At 43.3% G+C, this 22,715-nt stretch overlaps 1 protein-coding gene across 6 annotated transcripts in view; it reads right to left on the bottom strand.

The window, feature by feature from the left end:
- Positions 1 to 433: 433 nt before the first annotated feature.
- LOC137569165 (probable ATP-dependent RNA helicase DDX60) overlaps positions 434 to 22,715 on the bottom strand; it is a 248,003-nt gene continuing 225,721 nt past the window's right edge. For all 6 annotated transcript variants that reach the window (XM_068278820.1, XM_068278816.1, XM_068278821.1 and 3 more), the window contains 6 exons: positions 13,335 to 13,456; positions 12,134 to 12,281; positions 8,295 to 8,437; positions 3,191 to 3,342; positions 2,370 to 2,432; positions 434 to 626 (listed from right to left, as the gene is read on the bottom strand). In XM_068278820.1, the coding sequence (XP_068134921.1) occupies positions 527 to 626; positions 2,370 to 2,432; positions 3,191 to 3,342; positions 8,295 to 8,437; positions 12,134 to 12,281; positions 13,335 to 13,456 (728 nt within the window). In that variant the 3' untranslated portion in view covers positions 434 to 526. The remainder of the gene's footprint in view (positions 627 to 2,369; positions 2,433 to 3,190; positions 3,343 to 8,294; positions 8,438 to 12,133; positions 12,282 to 13,334; positions 13,457 to 22,715) is intronic.

The following is a 22,715-nucleotide window of genomic DNA, read 5'->3' as shown; positions in this document are numbered from 1 at the left end:
GACACTGTACTAACAGGTAATTACTTATGCGTTTTTTCGGCTGCACCTTACCTTTGCACAGCATCCTTGTGGCAGTATTATTCCATGCGGGAAACCAGCATTGTGATACATTTTTATAGAGGTCTTTATATGCCCAAATACTGGCTTTGCTGTCTGTTTCCAACACAACCTTTTTATCTTGCTATTGTATTGTTACATTCTTGGATTATTGGTATATAGGTGTCAGTTTTGATTTATTTGTTATTTCTGTTTAGTACACCATTCGCACTTTGTATACTATACATTGTGCAATAACTTTTCTGATTGATTGTATCAGTGTCCTCCAATGAGTGTCACCCAATTTTAATTGTTTTTATCTTTTTCCAGTGTGTTCAATAAAGATTATGCTAAGCATACATTTTTGCTTATTTCTGTTGATTATTTGCCCATACAGATGATCTTATCTTTTGGTTACTATAAAATAGAACAGTTGACATTTACATGCTCATCTATGCAGTGTTTTTTGTTTTTTTGCTGAAAAGTCTATCTACACAGGATCTAGTTTTGCAGAATACATGGATCTCAGCTGTTCAAAGGCCAGCACTACTGGGTCGTTCTCCTCTTCACACATTTCTCTCATGGATACACTGCAAGGGAAACAATAAATTAGATACAAATACATATAAAAGACATATATTTACAAAGTATGTTCATGTTAAAGTAGAATTGTAGATCTTACTATGGCTAAACATTTATTACAAATACAAGAGTAGGATAATTAAAAAGTATACAAATGGAAATTTGGAGCTCCCCAGTGTGATCATAGTCAATATAAGTCTTGATTTCAGCTATTACTGGGTTTTTTGTTTTGACGGGGGGGGGGGGGGGGGGAAGCAGATATACAGTTGGCTCCAATTGTATTTTAATTATTAACTAGTGGATATTGTAGTGGCTGGATAGTGTAATGGTTAAGGGCTCTGCCTCTGACACAGGAGACCTGGGTTCAAATCTCGGCTCTGCCTGTTCAGTAAGCCAGCATCTATTTCAGTAAGGAGTTTCTTGGGCAAGTCTCCTTAACACTGCTACTGCCTACTGAGTGCGCTCTAGTGGCTGCCTCGCAAGCGCTTTGAGTCCGACAGGAGAAAGGCGCTATACAAATACTGCCATTATTATTATATTGCAACAGTAATTAAACAGGAGAGACCGTTCTAAGGGGATGAAAATGAACTTTCCAGTGGCCCTTTTATCTTAACCCTATTTTAACGCTATGACCACAGTTAACGACTATATTTTTCATTGTAGCCTTTGTCAAAGTAGATGTGAGCTCTCAGCAATCACCTAATCCAAGGACTACTGCATTTCCTAGAAGAGAAGTCAGCATTAACCACCAGTTGCAGTGAAGGAATTTCCTCTTTATTGGAAAATCCACATATAGGTACACAGGGACAGATGGCATGCCAATGCATTTCAGACTTTACAGTCAGTAATCATAAGTCATTTTAAAGACTAAGTTTTGAAATATGTTGGCGTATGTTGGTGACGCTGATTTCCGTGTGTACTTAAATGTGGCTGGATAGTGTACTGGTTAAGACTCTGCCTCTGACATAGGAGACCAGGGTTCAAATCTCAGTTCTTCCTATTCAATAAGCCAGCACCTATTCAGTAAGGAGTTCTTGTGCAAGACTCCCTAACACTGCTACTGCCTACTGAGCGCTCTCTAGTGGCTGCCTCACATGGGCTTTGGGTCCCACAAGAGAAAAGCGGTATACAAATATAGGAAATGTTATTATTATTATTATAATATGTGGGTTTTCTAATCTAAAAGAAGTAACTGGTGGTTAGTGCCGACTTCACTACTATTGGAACACCCTGGAGTTTGGCAGCTCTGTCTTGCACAGCTCTATGCAGCAAGCCCATCCTTGTGATTGAATTGTAAAGGAGGATGAGTGACCTTACATTTACGTACCATTTTATTGACTTTCTGGAAAAAAATACACAGGTCATCGGAATAAAACTTTTCAAGTAAGACAACAAACTGAATACAGAGACGCCTTTACGTTTTTTACTGAAACCCATGCGCAGGTGTAGCTAAAAGAGTACCAGTCAGATTCCAGATGACTTCAGAGAACCACTGGAGAAAAATCATCATGGTAATAAATCAACAATGTGCTAATAAAGTATAACCATCAAAAGCTGATTGATCAGCAGCTAGTCATCATTATTATTTAGTGATTTTCATCTCCTATCACAGTTTCCCAGTCGCTGGAGATTTGCCAGACATTTGTCAAAAAATGTTCTGCTCAACCATAATCATTATATCATTGTATATAAACAGAATCTATAAACAGCAATTGTATTTTTTTTTATCTAAGTAGAAATTATAACCTCACCTTATAGATGCTATGGACAGATAGAAGTCATTCAATTTGTAATATGCGTCCCCTGAGTTGAACCTACAAAAAGAATTATAACACAGATTTGTATTTAATGATGTCTTTAAAATACTGATGGGAAAACTACATAGAACTGACCACTTATTTTAACTTAACTTAACTTAAAACACACAGGTCCAAAACATATCTTACATGTGGATTAGTGTTTTAAAGGAGTTATCAGGCATTATTAGGCTAAATAAGTGCTACCTACCTGGGACTTCGTCCAGCCCCAAGCTCCCAGCATGTCCCTCACCACAGCTCTGCCCGCAGCTGTTCGCCTCCTCTGCTTCCCGGTCCCCGGCGATGATGTCAGCGGCCTGCACTGCGCCTGTGCGAGCGGCGCTGTCAATCACCGCCACGTGGACCAAAGCGTACTGTGCAGGCGCAGAACCACTGCACCTGCATCATGACGACAGACAGTGATCTCACCAGAGGGATCGAGAGCCCGGAAGAAAAATGGCTACCAGTGTTTGGATCCCTGGGGAGGGGAGTTGAAACACCACCACACTGCACTTTCTCTCCATACCTCCCGGAAGCTACCATGAGTCAGGCTTGGGTTACCGCTCTAAGCTGTGGATTTCTGGCCTGAGCCTGACTTGGAGTTACCACGAAGGAGGTTGATAAATTTCCTCAAGTCAGTCAGTTCAGTGAAGCTTCATGTAGCTATTCTTAATAGTGTATATGTTTTATTTGTGTTTTATAATTTTCATGTCCAGTCTCCTTACATATTTTTGAGTGTAAATTACATTTATAGAGCAGAACAAAATGTTACATACCCATTGTCATTTACAATGGCCAGTAGGGAGCCATGTTTGAAAAAGTCAAGAGCGTAGGAATTTAAAAACATTTTCCTTCCACAAACATCAGTTCTCTCCGGGTGCAGAAGTGGGATGTACTTGTCAGGTATATAAGCTGATTGCAGCATGATCTGTGGAAATATTGCATAGAGTTTTGCTAGATCTGAGATTCAAAAAAGACAATTTAGTGATTCTATTACTTAAACGATAATGGATAGTGTGGTAAAATAAAAACTGGTTGACTTTGGTTCCACTCAGAATTCTGTAAGTTTTCTTTCACTGACCTAAAAGTAAGAAACCCCTAATCCCAAAATATTTTAAGCTTTTCTTAACCACTTCAGTACCAGCAGTCTCAGACCCCTTAAAGGCCCAGAGGTGATAAGTCACATGATGTGATAAATGTGTATGTAAGGTACAATAACCAGGCCATTTTACTAATTTTGCTGCATGAAAGAGTTAATTTCTAGGCATGGAAGTGACAGCTTCTGTCTTGTTGGTATCTTGTCCAGAATATAGTAAACATCACTGATAAGCAAATTACAGCCATATATTCTTTCCTGGCAGTATACAACTTCTGAGGGCTGGGAGAGAGAAAATACATGAATATTGACCCTTGTCTAACTCTGGGACACTTAATAGGCTGGCACTTATTAGAGACAGTGAAATAATCGACCTAATTGGAAATGTTTAAATATAAAAGAAAACCCTGGGATACTTTAAAAAAAATCATTTTTAGGAGTAGGAGGATAAATATAATTGCTTATCTCATCAGTTTATTTTCACCTTGGGTTCACGTTAAGGACCACAGACTGCTGGTACAAAACTGGGCTTACCGATGACACGCCATACAGACCCGCCACTACCACCGATTGACTCATAGTGATCATGGGGTCAGGAGCCAATTGACTCCTGACCGTCTCATAGAGCTCTACTGTCATAGCAACAGCAGGGCAAGTGAGCTTCAGTGATGGGAAAGCAGCATGATCTGCGGTAGCAGCGGGTCCATGCGGAATGCGGAAGGTGAAATCTTTGTCCTGGCAGGTGGACATAAACAGGACGTAGATTTCAACTACTGCCATCCAAAAGTGGCTAAAGGATACCTGCAACCACCCAGTGAAGAAAAAAAATAATAATATCCCCGTTAAGAGAGCTGTATGTGTGCTGTAAAATAAAGATCAGAACAAATTACTTTTTCAGCACCCATATGGCCATTGGTCAGTCCTCTTTCCTGACCTGGACAGCCAGGTAAGGTTTGATTTATTGGCAGTGCAAAACATGTTCACATCTGTGAGTATAACTGAAAGCTCTATTTGAACCTTCCATTTACTGCACATCATAGTACATTTTACATTTATGAGCGAATGAAAGCGGCTCTTGACCTGCGCACAGCGCTCTGCTGTCCTAGAGATGGCAGAGAGAGCAGCCTGCAGTGGGGACAGAACGGTGTGAACGGCGGATTTTAGCGGCGATTTGTAGGAAAGAGGCGGTTTGATGTACCAACAGCCTCTCGAACTTCAGCGGCAGAGGCTGCTGGTACCGAAGTGGTTGTTGACTATGGGGTTGATTCACTAAACAGTGCTATTAAATAGCGCTATAGCGCTACATGAATTACACGCGTCATTGTGTGCGTAAAACTTTATGCGCGATAAAACTGATAGCGCGCATTAATTTAAGCGCATAGAAGTTTACGTGTGTAATGTTAACATTTGTCAGCTGTTTGCCTATATAAGCTTTGCTTCAGAATAGTTTGAGACTGGGCAAGTAAGTGTTATTTGTTGGTATGTGTCCTTTACAATTTGTTTTTGGTATATGTGTAGTTTTTCTTTTTTTTTAAGCAGTAATGAAATTGTGTTGGCCATATGTACAATGCCAAGCAACCATAACTTTTATTAGTTTTATATCACTGTATGCATTGTAACATGTGGATACTGTGTAGCGTGACTTGTGTTGTGTGCTGTGTAATGTGTGTGTACTGTAAAGCTGCAGCACACTGCTGGGGACACTGTGAAGCTGGGACACAGTGTGCGCTGGAGCTGATATAGAGGTAAAGGGGACAATTGGCCCAGGGCCCCTGAGCTGTGCAGGGGCACCTGCACTGGTGGACCCCAAGTTGCCTCTCCCTCCCCCTGCACCCCAGGTTCCCCCATAGGGAGCATGTATTTACATGGTGTTGTTGGCCCCTTACAGATGCTCGAATATGCTTGATCACATAAATTAGTATTTATGACATTTAACTACCTAAAGACCGATCCACACCCGCGGGCGTGGCCGCGGCGGCAGCCCCAGGACCACCTAATACCAATTGACGTCAAGTCCTGGGGCCAGCTAATGTAAGAGATTGTGCGCAGGCTGCGCGCGCATCTCCTGCTCGGGGGGCGGAGCTCTGCCCCGCCTTCAGTTTCCGAGCGGCGATTGCCGCTTGGGAGACTGTTAGACGGCGAAATTGCGATCTGCAGCAGCACTGTACTGGGGACAGCCATGTGACACGGCTGTCCCCCTGGGGCACAAAAGAGCGATCGGCAGTGATAGGCTGAAGCCTATCACAGCCAATCGCTGTGATAGGCTGGCTGGGGGAGAGAGGGAGGCTGGCTGGGGTGGGGGGGGGGGGGGCTGGCTGGGGAGGAAGGAAATACATATATTTTTAAAGAAATATAAGAATATACAGTAAATATTTACAATAAAAAAATAAACAACTGGGGGGCGATCAGACCCCACCAACAGGTAGCTCTGTTGGTGGGGAGAAAAGGGGGTGTTGAGTTGTGTGTTGAGTTGTGCTGCCCTGCAGTATGAATAGTCTTGGATGTTGTCCTTGTGAGTTCTGTTTTCTAGTATTACTTTATATAAAGACCTTTCCTACTTAAATTGGTGATTTATGGTTACATTATAAAAGCAAAGCTGTTTGTAGGCCTAAAAACGCTGTTATCCTATCTTATTCTATTTGATGTTTACCGATATGTTTTTATACACCTGTATGTAACTAAGTTGCAATTTTAAGGTCGTTTTGACTTTTCTTGTCATTATGAAAACGTACCTTATGTTCTGCTGTATTACTGTTTTTTTCATTACTTGAAACCAATAAAAATTATTGAACACACAAAAAAAAAAGTATGAATAGTCTTGGACAAATGTTAATTTTTTAAAAAATATTTGTGTTTACATTTTCCTTCAATGATGAAACTGTTTGAGGTTTGACTGGATGAGTGCATGTTAGGTAATGAATGCTAACTTTGCTATGTTTTAAAAGCATACACTATTAAACTACACACTATTTAAATTAATAACACATAATTTTGTATGCTCGTAATTCTTTAACGGCGCAAAGTATTACGGCGGCAAGTCCTGGGGCCAGCTAATGCAAGAGATTGTGCGCAGGCTGCGCGCGCATCTCCTGCTCGGGGGGCGGAGCTCTGCCCCGCCTTCAGTCTCCGAGCGGCGATTGCCGCTTGGGAGACTGTTAGACGGTTAAATTGCGATCTTTATGTTTATATACTTTATGTTTTTATACACCTGTATGTAACTAAGTTGCAATTTTAAGGTCGTTTTGACTTTTCTTGTCATTATGAAAACGTATTTTCTTGTCATTATAAAGTATTACGCGCACTGAAAATATCACCGCTCTTGATTATTTCCCTACCAACCCCTATCTAATGAATGCGTTCTACCGTACTTGCTGATAGCGTTTGTGGCGTTATGCCAATAGCGCACACAGCGTTACGCCCAGGCCCAGCCCTAGACTTTTTGCCGCCTGAGGCAATTTTCAAAGAAATCGTCGCCACCCCCAAGCTGTGGGTGTGGGGGGCCGCCCGAGCTGGAGGGGATAGCGGGCAGGAAGGGGGTATTGGGCCTAGCGGGGGGAGGGGGGTCGGACCCCCCCCCCTCCCTCGCCTGGGTCCCCCGTCCTCCACTCCCCTCCAGCTTTAAAAAGTTCCGTGCTGGCTGCAGCTATGTGTAAGAGGCAACGGGCGGGGATCACTCACCTCTTCCTCGTTCCAGGCCAGCCTGCGCTCCACTGACGTCACTTCCTGCTACGCCGCAGGAAGTGACGTCAGTGGAGCGCACGCTGGAACGAGGAAGAGGTGAGTGATCCCCGCCCGTTGCCTCTTACACATAGCTGCAGCCAGCACGGAACTTTTTAAAGCTGGAGGGGAGCGGAGGACGGGGGACCCAGGCGAGGGAGGGGGGGGGGGGTCCGACCCCCCTCCCTGCCGCTAGGCCCAATACCCCTTCCTGCCCGCTATCCTCTCCAGCTCAGGGGGCCCCCCACACCCACGGACGGGCGGGTGCCGCCCCCCCAGAAGTGCCGCCTGAGGCAAAAGTTTCACCCCGCCCCATGGGCGGGCCGGCCCTGGTTACGCCGTACGTGCCTTATGAAATAACGCTGCGCATTATGAAATAGCACGGTTTAGCGAATCAACCCCTAAATGTACAAGATTTCTCTGCAAACTTTCAAAACTCTAAGTTTCTTCTTCAGGCATGTTTCAGAACTGAATCAGAACCATCTGATCCATTTCTGAAACATTAAAAACAAAGGTACCTGTGGGCCTCAGATAAAAGTCCACTTCACATAGGGAGTCACAGATCACAGACAGTGAGGTCCCATCAATCCTCAAAAAAAAAATCCAATGCAGTAAATACAAATCCAGTCCGGACTCAACCAATCGTGTGGGATAAATACTCTGAGATTCTCTTTATTGTAAGAAGTTATACAACACACAAAGACCAGCTAACATGTGTTGATCTTTCTGTGTTACACAATCGCTTACAATAAACAAAAGCTCACAGAGTTTTTATCCCACACGATTGCTTGAGTCCGGACTGGATACAGTATGTATTTACTGCATTCCAGTTCTGAAACATGCCTGAAGAAGAAACTTAACATTTTGAAAGCTTGCAAAGAAATCTTGTACAGGAATTACCTGTTTTCATTGTTATTAGAATCTGAATTCATTCATATTCTCAGGTCATTCACCAGCAAATTCATAATAGAAAAGAGATAATTTTCTGTCTTACAGGAACATTTAGTGGTACTTGAATTTTGCTTTTGTTTTTTGTGATCTTTAAAAAATGAATTTTTAAAACTTACACTGTTTACATTAGTCATTCTCATTAAGTCATGGTCTGTATTTCCAGACAGGCAAGCAAATGGTGATATCCCACTTCTTCCCTCAGGACTTGGCATCAGGTGGTCCACCAGGCCTGAATCTGTGCACTCCTCACTGGAGAAGCCTGAGAGTACAAAATTCATGACAGAGAGATGTATTAGTTGAGGATCCATCAACTGGTCCTACCTGAAAAATACATTGTCTGGATGGCAGTGTGTGTTTCTATAAACCTGTATGCATTAATATTGCCTCATTATTTACAAGAAGGTACTACACACCCTATGTATGCTAATTAATGCACTGGGTGCAATGGGTGCTGAGTCTGTAATTAGGCTAAAAAGCCCTAGAGACAATATATATATACAAAAAGACTCGCACACCAGCATGAGATTCATCAAAATTATATTGTAAACACAAAAGCTGATTATATACAAACAAGTGCAAATAATGCACAATGCACAAATAACATAAGTGTATTGGCAACAAGAGACCAAACCGGTCAAAAGAAATACAGCATAATGGTATATGTCAGCAAAACATGAAGTAAATGGCTGCACAAGCAGTATGCCTTTAAAGAGAACCCGAGGTGGCATCTCATTACGTTAGTGGGGCACAGAGGCTGGTTGGGCACACTAACACCAGCCTCTGTTGCCCCATCGTGTGCCTTAAAGACCCCCCTGCTCGCCGCTATACCCCCGCAGTGCTGGCGACACGCAGCGTGTCGCCAGCACAATATTTACCTAAGCGCTGTCTGTCAGCGCCGCTCCCCCGCCTCCTCCGCATTGCCGCCACCCGCCCGCGTCCCTTCCCTCCAGCTGATAGGAGGGAAGGGAAGCGGGCGGGTAGCGGCGATGCGGAGGAGGCGGGGGAGCGGCGCTGATAGACAGTGCTAGGGTAAACATTGTGCTGGCGACGCACTGCGTGTCGCCAGCACTGCGGGGCTATAGCGGCGAGCAGGGGGGTCTTTGAGGCACACGATGGGGCAACAGAGGCTGGTGTTAGTGTGCCCAACCAGCCTCTGTGCCCCACGAACGTAATGAAATGCCACCTCGGGTTCTCTTTAAGAGCAGCAATGAAAAAACACAAGCACAGTTTTAAACATGAATGCAGTACATACAAGTGGTAAGGTAGCAAGGGATACAGTCAAACAATTGTGCAGTTACATGAATGGTATACCCTGACAGTGGCTGTTTTGGGGGTTCCCTTCCTCAGAGGGTATCACCTGGCTCAGTGTTGCTCAGCAGGAGACCACACTGGCATTTTAGTGTACACATTATTCATTACTTAGGGTCCTACCTATATTTATATGTAGTTAATGAACTATTGGCTAAGGTATGGCAATGAATAAGAAAGGCAAGAAGAGTTTCATGCATGCAGACCTACAAACAGTAACGGCTTGCATTAGGATATGATATAAAATATACACCCAAATTCTGGAGATTAGCTGTATCACGGTAAATACAGTCATTCAATGGGATATTGTGTAAATAAGTGTGACTACCTCCATGTGGTATGAGAGCTTACCTACACAATCTGTTGATTGCATTCACAATCTGTTGACGCTCATACATCATAGAAATGGTAACATTTTCCAACAGTTGGCCAATCAAAATTGGATGTGCACACACCCTAATGTCTGGTACACATTTTCAATTATAATTGGGCAATCACTAACCAATTTTACCACCTCCATGTAGTATGAGGGTTTACCTATATAATCTGCTCATAGTATCCAATATCAGTTGATCATCATACTATACAATACAATAATACAATACAATAACATATGTAAAGCACTTTTCTCCCATAGGACTCAAAACGCATAGTTGTTTCCAAGATCAATACAGGGATGCGGGCTGGACTGTATTACAGAGGAGATAGTCCGGTGTTCATGAATGACAGACTGAAGAGGTGGGTTTTCAGTTTAGACTTAAATGCTTCCAGGGATGGTGCTATGCTGATTGCGTGTGGCAGGGAGTTCCAAAGTGTAGGGGCAGCATGACAGAAGGCTCCGCCTCCAAAGGTTTTGAGGTGGACTCTGGGGGTGACCAAGGTGTTACGTCCTTTTGATCTAAGGTTGTGGGGGGAGTGATGCAGTTGCAACAAGTCCTTCAAGTATCCAGGGCCCAGATTGTGCAAGGATTTGAATGTCAGTAAGCCAATCTTAAACAAAATTCTCCATTTTATCGGTAGCCAGTGGAGTGAGCACAGGGTTGGTGTTATGTGGCAATGGCAGGGTTGGCTCGTTAACAGTCTTGCGGCAGCATTCTGTACTAATTGCAGGCGACGCAGGTCTTCTTATGAAGGCCTGTGTAGAAAATTGCAGTAGTCCAACCTTGATGTGATGAAGGCATGAACTAGGGTTGGAAGATCCTCTGAAGGAATGAGGTGTTTAATCCTTGCAATATTCCTTAGGTGAAATAAGGAATGTTTCACTACAGCTGAGATTTGATTCCTGAAGCGTAATTTCCCATCAATCAGTACTCCCAGGCTGCGCACACAGTCTGAGTTGTTCAGGTCTGAGCTCCCTATCCTTAGCGGTGTTGGTTGAGACTGGGGCTGCTTTGCTGTCGAGCCCTGACCATCGATTACAAGAAACTCAGTTTTGTCAGCATTAAGTTTTAGCCAGTCATTATTCATCCACTCCTGAAGCTCAGCTAAAGGGAGGTGGTACAATTGGTATGTGATTGGCCAATCATAATTAAATGGGTGTACCAGGCTTTACTGTTAGCTCGATCCCGTACACTGTTGGTATGTGTGTCTGGAGGTTTACTGTGCACAGAAAAGAAGCTGAATGATTAACACCATCCTCCCCTACCATCTTGTATTGTAGGTCTGTTAACTAATTATTTGACAGATGATTATTTGTATCACACACAATTAGTGGCATACCTACCCACAAGGCTGCAGGGGCTCACAGCCCCGGGTGTAGCCATGGCTACGGGTGCTGCTGTGGTGCTCAGCCACTGTGCTCTTCCACTTGAAACCTTTTTTTCATAGCCCAGGCAACATTCGGGGAAATAGCAGCAGGCAGTGCATGGGATTGAACTACTTCCAGCACTAGATGGAGCACCCCTCCCCCGTTCTGTCCCACGGGCAATGTGTTTCCTTGCTCTCTACACACAGCTTGTAGTGATTGAATGTGCAGAGCAGCAGGGTGAGTAGAGAGAATGATTGCTGTGCTGCAGATGGGACATTAGCAGGGAGAGGTGGCAGGGCTTAGTGCTTCAGAAGTTGAATGTCATTAGTAGCCATGTGCACTAGCTGCTGTAATACCAGAGTGCCCTGGACTATTGATCATTTATCCTGATCAGAGTAATTCATCAACAATGCAGGGCAGTCTGCTGTTGCAGAAGCCAGGGATACAGGTAGCTTGATTGCAGGTAATCGTATCTCTTTTCCCAGCTCCCCCTCCCACAGCGCTGCTGTGAGAGAGTTATAACAGATCACGAACGGAGGAGAGGGGGCCGGCGGGGACTGTAATGGAAGAAGCAATCTGTCTCAGGCAGCAAAAAGTCTAGAACCGGCCCTGCTTTTAAAAGATTTGTTGAAGCATGTGTTTGACCCCTTTATTTAAAAAAATGATAATGACAGTAAAGTGCTTGAATTGAATTGGTGCACAACTCAGGTTCAAGTGTGTGTTACAGGCTGGTGCTTGTACTGTATGTATTTTTGAGTGCAAAAGTTGTTATTGGCATTTCCATCAAATAAGAGACTTGATTACTCGTGCAGATGGAATATTTAAATTAGTGCCTGAAGATGGGCTTAACCAACATAAACGGTAATAAAATAACTCAATGTAAGCTATTGTTTAACATACTTATGTGAGTGAGAGGCAGCTGATACTCCTTCTCCATATCTGCCAGCTTGGAAGCTGTAAGGATGCAGTGTCCAAAGATTGCTGCAACCTTCCTGTTATATTCTTCAACTGCAGCAGCAAACTCATCAGGAAGATTATCCAGAAGGACCTGCACAGAAATATATATATTAATTGTAACTGCCATTTGTATGCACAGTCCTATAAGGCAGGGCAGGCATATGTGATGAAATGGAAAACATGCAACCAACCACTTACATCTAGACTACATGAAAGATGATGGAAATAGTTGGACAACAGTGATAGATCTTCTCATCATAGGTACCAGTCATCAGTAGCAATGACAACAAATTTTGCATAATCGTAATTTCCCATCAAAATTTGCAATTATGATGCAAAATCGAAATGTGAAATTTTGGGGAAAACATAATTGAATTTGTATGTAAACAACATTAGGAACCGTAATCTGGAACCATTATCCGGTGGCAGAGAACCGCAACATGGCCGCTGCTGAGCACTACCAAACACCTGGATAGTGCACAAGAGCAGCTGACAGGTGGTGAATTCACTGCTATCTGAAAGGGACCATATTCTGTTTCTCAGGGCAAATGGCAGCAGACCAAGGGAAATGCAGAGCAGACCCCATAACAGACCGTAACGGACATGCAGAATAGACCACATAACAGTTCTGCACACAAGTTATACGCAGCTTGAAACTGAACCAATCAAAACAACTTCTTGTCAATTATTATTTGTCCAAGTACAAGATGCATGAAATTTGAAAGCAAGTAGAAATTATTTGCATATCATTGATCATTCTCACTCACAGTATGGGTGCTCCCTGACTACTTGAGCATGTGTGATGAGATAGGGCATTTGACCTGGGTTGTTTCCTTATGGCTCCCTGCACACTGCATGCGATTCCGATTTTTAATCGGTTTTTACATCTGATTCTGATTTTTAATCGTTACTGCATGCTGTGTTTTTTCCTCCATTTTTCTGTTGATTGCATTCAGGGAAAGTCGGAATTGCAAATCGGAATCGCAAAACAGGTTTGCAGTGTGCAGGGAGCCTATATGAGACTGCTCTGTGGCATCTACAGTCAGCAGTTGGGTATTATGTAATGCTCTGTTTTTTTGTTTTTTTTTTCACCACACTCCAGAAAGTTAGTGTTATTTGGATTACAGATATTTTTTTTCCTTACCTTTGACTGACAGAATTTTTCTTCACATAAAAACCTCCTTGGTGGAAAATGTATTCTTCCAAATAGATGTGCTAGCACCAGAACCAGAGTTTCCATTACAGAGTCTGGGAATTTTCTTGGATCTGAATTGTGACAAATCAAAATAAGGAGAATGCACAACTAAGCATTTAATATCTTTAAATCAGAATTCAAGATCTTTTTAATCATTGTGTGTGCTCTCTCTACCCTCTAAACATCATTGAAATGCTGGTGTATTAGATGAAATATCTTATAAATACCCTAAGGCTGGTTTCACAGTAGGACTTAGCGTTTTAGGGGACGTTATAGTCGCATAAAGTGCCCCTAACGCAACGCCTGGTGCTCTCTGATGTGGACGTCAGAGTGAGCCGCGTTGTGCAGCTCACTCTGGCGTCCGTGACGCATGCGGCATCACGTGGTCCCGCCCGGCCAATCGCCGCACAGAGCGGCCGCTCCAGGAAGTAAACACTGCACGTCACTGAGTGCAGTAAATATTAATTAGCCATGTGCCTGGCCGCTCTCTCCTCCCCAACATTACTGAGCATGTGCAAGCATTTTATAAAGTACTGCACGCAGTACGTTGTCTTATGGTGCAGCGTTACTAAGTAACGCAACGTGGGCACTGTGAACAGCCCATTGATTTTTCATTGCTGTGCGGTGGGGTGCGTTACAGGCTGCTCTAACGTGCGCCTGTAACATCCCAATGTGAAACCAGCCTTAAGCAGAAGTCAGTCATGTGGTTGAAGACTGCTTTCATCTTTTTCTGTCTACCAGGTTCTCTCATGCCTCTTAGAGAGCCAGGGCCGCCTTCAGAAATGTATGGGCCCCATGCTGGAAAAACCTACTGCCCCCCACCCCCAGCCAGCCAGCTTTGGTGCACGTCACGTGCTTTCATATTAACACGTTACTATCCGCTGCATTACCACATGGCAGGATGCACTTTCATTATTATTTTTTTTTTTTTAAATTCTTTTTATTTGCGACAGCAAGGGGAATATACAAGTCAAAAACTTCTAAAATATTGGCAGAACAATCATAGATTTACAGATTAGACATCCACTTCAAATAGCATAAATATGAAGATTACAATTTTAAATGTCTGGTATATATCCTTTACTCCATAAATTGTCTTGCACCTGTGTTATAAACCGATTATAGACAGGTCCCTCGGCTTGTCGAGGGCTTCATAACCTGTCTATAGGGTCTTTTCCTGCTGTCACATTATAATTACAACTTTCTAGCATAATATAGTACAGATTCTATGGCTTAAGGCCTATTGCGTTTGATATTTTTATTTTCTCTACAAAGAAAAAGCAAATTTAAACTCCTAATTAAAATAAAATAAAATAAAATCTCAAACTCCTGCCTCTCCTCCCCCTTTCCCCTCAACCTAACAGAGTATAGTGTTAGTGTATTAACATATTTAACATAGAGCCTTTTCTGTTCCTCTCATTGGTTATATTTCCAAACGGCCCAGGTAACCCCCAATCTTGCCCTTTAGATACCATGATGTATCTTCAAAAGTTTTCATTAGGTTAACAATTTGGTTTCTCGTGAATGAGTATTCAATATATGTTTGCCAGGTTTTAAAAAACCTTGAAACTGTTGTTGCCTTCATCACTTCCATCGACAGTCTCTCTAGATGTAGAATATGTGTGAGAATTTGTTTTAAATCCCCTACTGTAGGTGCTTTAGGTTCTAACCACTTTTTCATAACTGCCTTTTTTGCTGCCAAGAGGAGGAGATGTTCCCATCTCGTAATCGGAGGATTATCTTCATTCAGAGACCCGTCAATGGTATGAAAAAGGCAAAACAGTGGATCTATTACCCTTGTTTTTCGGGTGATCTCCCGAGAAAGGACCAGAGCGTCCTTCCAAAATCCCTGGATTGCGGAACAAAGCCACAACATGTGGTTTAGGTCAGGTGTTGAGTCACCACATTTAGGACACATCGTCGATGTGTCTTGTCCAGCATGTCTATATGGACCCTGTATGGGGATGTATGCCCTATACACTGTTTTAAAATACATTTCCCTCAATTCCTTTCCCACAATGGCTGTTCTGACTGCTAGCCAACCCTCCTTTAGAAGGTCTATCATTTTATCCTTAGAAATTTCAAACAAATCAGCCCATCTATGAATTTGTTGAAAAAAAAATTTCTTCTTTGGGTGGGATTCCCTGAATTGTGTATAAATCCATGACAGAGATTGTTTATATTTTAAATTGCCTATCAAATTATTAAAACCTGCATGTGATTTGACCACCCCTGTTCCTCCTGACCTTTGCATAATATATCCCCTCATTTGGCCATAGTAAAAACCGTGGTTTGAAAGGATTTCTTTAGTCGACAGGGCCTCTTCCCAGCCAAGGGCCTTAGCTTCTTTGTCCAAGAAATCACCCACTGAGTGTAATCCCATGTTTGCCCACAGATCATAAACTGCATGCATATCCCCGGGCGGGAAGCTAGGATTTCCCTTTAGAGGAGCCAGTGGGGAGAGGTAAATCTGAAGATTAAATCGCTTTCTAGACTCCCTCCATGTTATGAGTGTATCTCTTATCAATATATTATTTTTTATTTGTTTAGCTAATTTGCTTAAGGGGGTATGGAGAATCCCCAGGAAGGAGTATGGGGTCACTATTTCTTTTTCCAGCTGTGTTGGTGTGTAAAAAGAGGTATCTCCCACCCAATCCCTAATGTGTCTAAGAAGCGCTGAAAGATTATAGGAACGGATGTCTGGAAAATTGAGTCCCAATTGGGGGATAGTTTCTTTTAATTTCAGTAGGGCTATTCTGGGTTTCCCCGATTTCCATAGAAATTTTGTAAAAGCTGATTCCAGTCTAGCTATGTCTTTATGTTTTAACAAAATGGGTATTGTCTGGAGGGGGTATAGGAGCCTGGCTATACTGAACATTTTGATCAGATGTATCTTTCCTGATAAGGATAAGATTAATTTTTCCCATCCCTGGAGTTCTTTTATAATCTGTTGAATTAAAGGAGTATAGTTTAAATTATATAGCTGGTCTGTCTGTCTGGGGAGCCTGATCCCTAGATATGTGATGAAGGACTGGTTATGTCGAATGCCTAATTTCGTTAACTGGGGATGCTGTCGCTTGGCTTCTATGTTGGAAAAGAATAAGAGATCGCTTTTGTGTGAGTTTATTACAAACTCAGAACAAAATCCAAAGTCCTCAATATGAGACATTGTCCTTTGGATATCCCTCTCAGGGTCTGACATGCAAAGCAAGATGTCATCGGCAAACAACATGGTGGAGAGTTTAGTTTTCCCTATAGATATCCCCTCAAATATCCTAAGCTGGAGAAGGGAGCGCGACAGGGATTCCAGTGCTAAATTGAATAATAATGGTGATAAAGGGCATCCCTGCCGCACTCCCCTCCCCAGTGCGAAAGGCAAGCCCACATCCCCAGAGGTGACCACTCGTGCTCGGGGACTAGCATGCATTAGTTCTATATAAGATATAAAGTTCCCCTGGAATCCAAACCTCCCCAGAGACTGCATCAACCATGACCATTCTATGCTGTCGAAGGCCTTCTCGGCGTCAAGAGCCAAGAAGGCCTCCGACAGCCTGGCCCCCCGTCCCAACCTATGGTTCTCCAGAAGCAACAGTGCTTTTCTAATATTTGTTACTGCACTACGTTGTTTCACAAAGCCAACTTGTGAGTCACTGATTAAAGATGGTAGGAAATCTGACAACCTGTCGGCCAGTATCTTTGAGATTATCTTAAAATCTATATTTAATAGAGAAATTGGTCTAAATGATGCTGGGTCTAGAGCATCTTTTCCTGGCTTGGGGAGGAGTTTGATAAACGCTTCATCAGCCGTAGGAAGAGGGCTGTGTTTTTTATACATATAATTATATAGAGTAGTCAGCTTCTCTCCCAATTCAGTTTTCAGGATCTTATAAAATTCTGGAGATAGGCCATCAGGCCCTGGAGCTTTTCCCAACTTTAAATTTTTTATAGCATTGTTTACTTCTCCCAATGTAATGTCTGAATTTAGGAACTCCAAGTTCTCCTCAGAGATTGTGGGGAGTTTAATTTTTTCCAAGAATTTGTTCTGAGCTTCCGTGGACCTTGGACGAGGGGTATATAGATTTTTATAGAAATCATAAAAGATACTGGAGATTTCACATGGTTTCTGTACTGTAAAGCCTTTAGCATTTCTCAGCTGTGAGATCATAACCGGTGAGAATCTAGCTCTTGTCATGTTGGCCAGCAATTTTCCAGACTTGTTTCCCCATTTAAAAAACTTTGCAGAACCTGAGGATCTATAGGTTGAATCATATCGTTCTAGGTATATGTCGCAATTTTTTTTATCTTCCATCCATTTCTCTCTGTTTCGGTCAGATGGATCCTTGATATATAATAGATATGATTGTCTTGCTTTTACACTAGATGACATGTAGTGCTCCAGGGTTTTTTTTCTATATGCTGCAGAATAGGCTATAATTTGACCCCTTAGTACTGCCTTAGCCGTCTCCCAAAAGAGGACTGGCTGGGACAGGTGTTGTTTGTTATTATATTTATAGTCTTCCCACCACATAACCAGGTCTTTAGAGAATTGCTCGTCCTTATATAGATAAGATGGAAAGCGCCATGTGCCTGTCCCTCTCCTTGGGCTGAGATGTAACTTTGCTACCACAGGTGCGTGGTCCGATATGACCATTGCTTTTATATCTATCTGCTGTAGAGAGGTAACTAAATTTTGTGAGAGTAATATTAGGTCAATGCGAGAATGGGAGGAGTGTACATGGGAGAAATAGGTGAAGTCTCTGTCTAGGGGGTGTAAGTGGCGCCATCCATCGATTAAGGCTGTTGTTGATAAAAATAAATTTAATGCACCATCTTGAGGATTAGGTCTACGATTTGTAGAGTTATGAGTCTGTCTATCTTCTGGTGGGGACACCACTGCGTTAAAATCCCCTAGGATTAGACATTTAGTGTGTTCTGCTTTTGACAACACATCTGCAGCCAGCCTTCTAAAGAAGCTGTCGTTATTGCTATTCGGAGCGTATATACCCCAGAGCACTACATTGGTCGTCCCTTCCCTAAATTCGACTCTAACCCACCTACCTTCCTTTTCATCAACCTCAGTGGATGTGATCTGACCCTTGAAAGATTTTCCCAGCAGCAGTAAGACCCCTGCTTTCCTCCCTTGTGCTGGAGCACCTATCACCTGGTGTACCCACATTTTAGACATCAGCTCGATCTCATGTGACCTGAGGTGTGATTCCTGCAAGACTGCGATATCAACCTTCAGTTTACCCAGATGTCGCAGGGTCTGTGACCTCTTTTGCGGGGTTCTTAGGCCTCTAACGTTCCATGTGGTGATTATCAGCTATACCAAAATAATTTTGAATAATTCTCATATATCTTATGACATTGTATAAGTGGAGCATCCACTGTCCCAGCAGCAGTGGGCGCACCTTTAACACTTGAGAGGAACTGAGTTTCACCAGCTGATTCTGCTATAGAGGTGGGGGAGAGAGAGCAGGAAATTTCTAATAAACCCTAACATCAAGAAAACATTAGTATGAAAAATAACAGAAACTAAACCAAAAAAGAAAACTAATAAAATCATTAGATTTCGTTTTCCCTTCACTTCTAGCCCTATCCGGGTACATTCAAGGGAAAGAGTACCTAACTCTACAGAAAAGTGGAGGAATCTGAAGGATCTTAGATCCCACTTCCCCCCTGCTGTGCTCCATTTTTCAGTTTCCCAATACACCCTTAAATTACCTTCTGACTTCCTTTTTTCCGCAGGAGTGCTATCTTCAGTATATGGGTTAACATTAGTTAGTGTCAATGAGCCACCATATATTGATAACTGTAGTAGTATTAATTGAAAAATAAAATAGAGCCCCAAATAATATTCTTTTTCCGGGATCACCCTCGCGTTTAGAATTGCGTAGAGCTCCCAGAAACATGTTAGGCTGTAAAGCCATATTCCACCCGCTATATAAAGATGTTCATCTTAAAGTCTAATACTTATACGCTCCAGCTACCGAGCAGAGTCCATGTCTTTATGGATATAACACATAGCTGGAGTGTTAATTGGATCAAAGTTAAGACATTTCAGATTTGTTAATTTCTAACCCCCCTATTTTGAACGTCCATTATGGCAGTTCTTTATCTTGCTAACACACTGAGCAATAGTTACTCGTCCCATGTTGAAGAATCCTGGCTCTGGATTAGATCTCTTGTCTTCTCCGGGGAAGGTGTTGTCGACTTATTCTCCTGTGATCGCCTAAGTTCAGAAGAGGCAGTGGGAGACGTTTGTCTTGGTGATAAAGGAGTGTCCAGATATCTTTGGGCCTCGGAAGGCGATGTAAATGCTACCGGTTTTCCTTCATCTTGGTATATTACCAATGTGGCTGGGTAGTTCAGTGCGAATTTAAGTTTGCGGCGTATCAGCGCCTGACAAACCGGGTTGAAAGATTTGCGGACTCTGTTGACTTCGGCGGAATAGTCCGCGAAGAGTAGCAGTCTTTGATTGTTAATCACCAGCTCTTTCTGCTTTCTGTACGCCTGCATTATGAGGGCCTTCTCTGAGTAGTCCAGGTAGCGTGCAATTGTAGGACGAGGTGATTTCCTCTCTGTACGTAGTGGGCCTATACGATGCGCCCTCTCCACTTTAAACACAGTGTCCAGACCCAGTGCCCTTGGAATCTCATTTGAACATATATAAGCTAGATCTACAGGTTTAACTGATTCCGGGATCCCTATTATCCTAAGATTGTTCCGGCGGGAACGATTTTCTAAATCGTCAAGTTTATCAAAAATAATCACTTGCCTGGCATTAGTATGATGAGCCAATTTTGAAGTTTCCTCCGCCTTGTCCTCCAGCGAGCTAATCCTGGCCTCGGCCTGTTGGATTCTGACTGTCTGGGAGGATATTTCATCTTGGATTCCTCTTAGCTGCCTCTCGATCACCTCCGTTATAGTTGCAGTCAGCTCTGGTTTTAAAAGTTTAACTACTTCCATTGCCAGAGAGTTGTAGTCAATTATTTGCTGGGATGCCGATTGTATTTCAGGCTCTGGGTCTGAGACCTCGTTGTCTGGCTCAGACGCTACACTCGCCGCCATCTTGGGTGCGGCCGCCTTAGAGCCTGTTTTAGAAGTCTTCTGCGCTGTTTTGTCTCGTGGTGCCCGGAGGACGTAGCGGTCCATGGTTTGATTCTCCTGTGGTTCCGCCATAGGTTCGGCGATGTTCGCTATTTTAATTCAGCTGCGGGGGGTAGGTTGTTTAAGCGGGCGGGACGGAGCTCTCAGCCTATGCTTCCATCTCCCACGGCGCCGGAACCGGAAGTCCACTTTCATTATTTTTAAAGGGACGCTATACTAATAAAAAGAAAAAAGATTTTATACATACCTGGGGCTTCTTCCAGCCCCATAAGCCTGCATCGCTCCCACGCCGCCATCCTCCGCTTTCTGGATCCGCCGGTACCGGGTCCCGTCACTTCCGGCGGACGCGTCCAATTGTCCGCATGAGCAGGGGCTCCCTCCATACCCTTACGCATGCGGCTGCGCAGTTTGCAGCCGCACGCGTAAGGGTATGCCGGGAGCCCCGCTGATGCAGACAATTGGCCGCTTGCTGCCGCTGACTGGCCGAAACTACGGGACTCGGTACCACCGGATACAGGAAGCGGAGGACGGCGTCGTGGGAGCGATACGTGCGCATGGGGCTGGATAAAAGCCACAGGTATGTATAAAATCTTTTTTCTGGGGCCTCTGGTTCCCTTTAAGCACTGTCGATTTTAAAAATCGCCTTAAAAGTGCTTGTGCGAGTGTTGTCACATAAGTGATGAGCTTTCTATTCAATTGCAAACGCGGCTCCTGCACCATTTCCAGAGCGTTTGTGATTCAATAGAAAGTATAGCAATATCGCTAAGCATTTGAAAAAGTGATTTTCAAAAGCGATTTGCTGAGTGCTTTGATAAATAAATACATTGTATTTATTAATTTCCAGGTCAAAGCGTTCACTTCCTGATTGACATCAGGAAGTGAACAAAATATCGCTACACAAAAGCGCTTAGAAAAGCACTTCGAAAAATGCTTTTCTAAACGAAAATCTCTCTGAAAGCGCTTAGAAAAGCGCTTACAAAATCACTAACAAAATCGCTCAGCGCGGGCGATTGCGCTGGCGATTTATAATGTGAACAAGACCTTACAGATGACACACTCATCTCTTGTGTTTCTGGGCTGTTTGCAGCTAAAAATTAGTTCATTTTCAAGAGTACAAAGGCACAGGGGCCGAGACAGCCAAAAATGCGCTGGAGCAGGGTGTATGCATTGTCCACATGGCAGACATGGCTGAGAGCGTACTAGTCATGCATTTGGTAAACATTTGTGACCACGTATGCCCAATATGCTCTTGGCAGTAATTGCTACACAGCCATGTGGGAGTGTACAGAAAGAGGGCGTGCAGAGTGGAAAGAATGGGTGCTACAGTGGCATCAGGGCAGGGAGTCTAAAGACAACACTGCCACACTGCCTCTGAAGACGCTACCAAAGCGAAACGTTCGTTAGGCGGGCCGTAATCACCACCATGCCCCACAACCTCCTCTGACCACAACGGGTATGTGCACTACACATGTTTATATTGCATGAGGAATTTTTTAGCAACTGGAAGAGCCATTAGAAATAAAGCTCTTTTATTACAATTGATGCAGTGCCGGACCTCTGTTGTATGAACTTGATGTCTATTTTTCTTTTGGATCCGGAGCACGCTGAGTCTGAATGTGTGTCATACCCGCGGAACTGGTGTATTTGCAAGATTGAAAGAAGTGAATTGCCTTACACGCTGTCGTAGTGCCAGTCGCTGTGTTTTTTTACTGCCAGTCTAAAGACAAGAAGGGGCCTCAAATTATCTGATGATATAAAGAATATTCACAATTCTAAATTCTCACAAGTGACAGAGCTCTCACAAGAACAGACCTGCTGCTACACTCACAGAAAGTCACTTTATCAGTTGAGTATACCACAAATGTTGATGCCAGCTATCTGACAGTCTTCTTCATAGTAACACAGTTAACTGGTTTGGAAACAATTATGTGTCCATCAAGTTCAACCAATTGAGCCTCACGGCAATTGATTCCTGAGGAAATAAAAACCACAAGGGCTTTTTGACTTTTCCCTAGTGTCTAATTTATAAGTTAAAGTGTACCAGAGATGACTAATAATAATAAAAGATGTATACATACCTGGGGCTTCCTCCAGCCCCCTCCACACTGATTGGTCCCACGCCATCTTCCTTCCTTCTCCTCCCGTTATTAGCCCCGTAAGTCTGGCCAGTCAGCTTATGCGCAGTGTGGCTGCCCGTCTCGCTCCCACAGCTGGGAGCGT

The sequence above is a fragment of the Hyperolius riggenbachi genome, chromosome 1 (assembly GCF_040937935.1).
Source record: "Hyperolius riggenbachi isolate aHypRig1 chromosome 1, aHypRig1.pri, whole genome shotgun sequence".
Taxonomy (NCBI): Eukaryota; Metazoa; Chordata; class Amphibia; order Anura; family Hyperoliidae; genus Hyperolius; species Hyperolius riggenbachi.
This window is presented reverse-complemented; position numbering and strand designations above follow the sequence as displayed.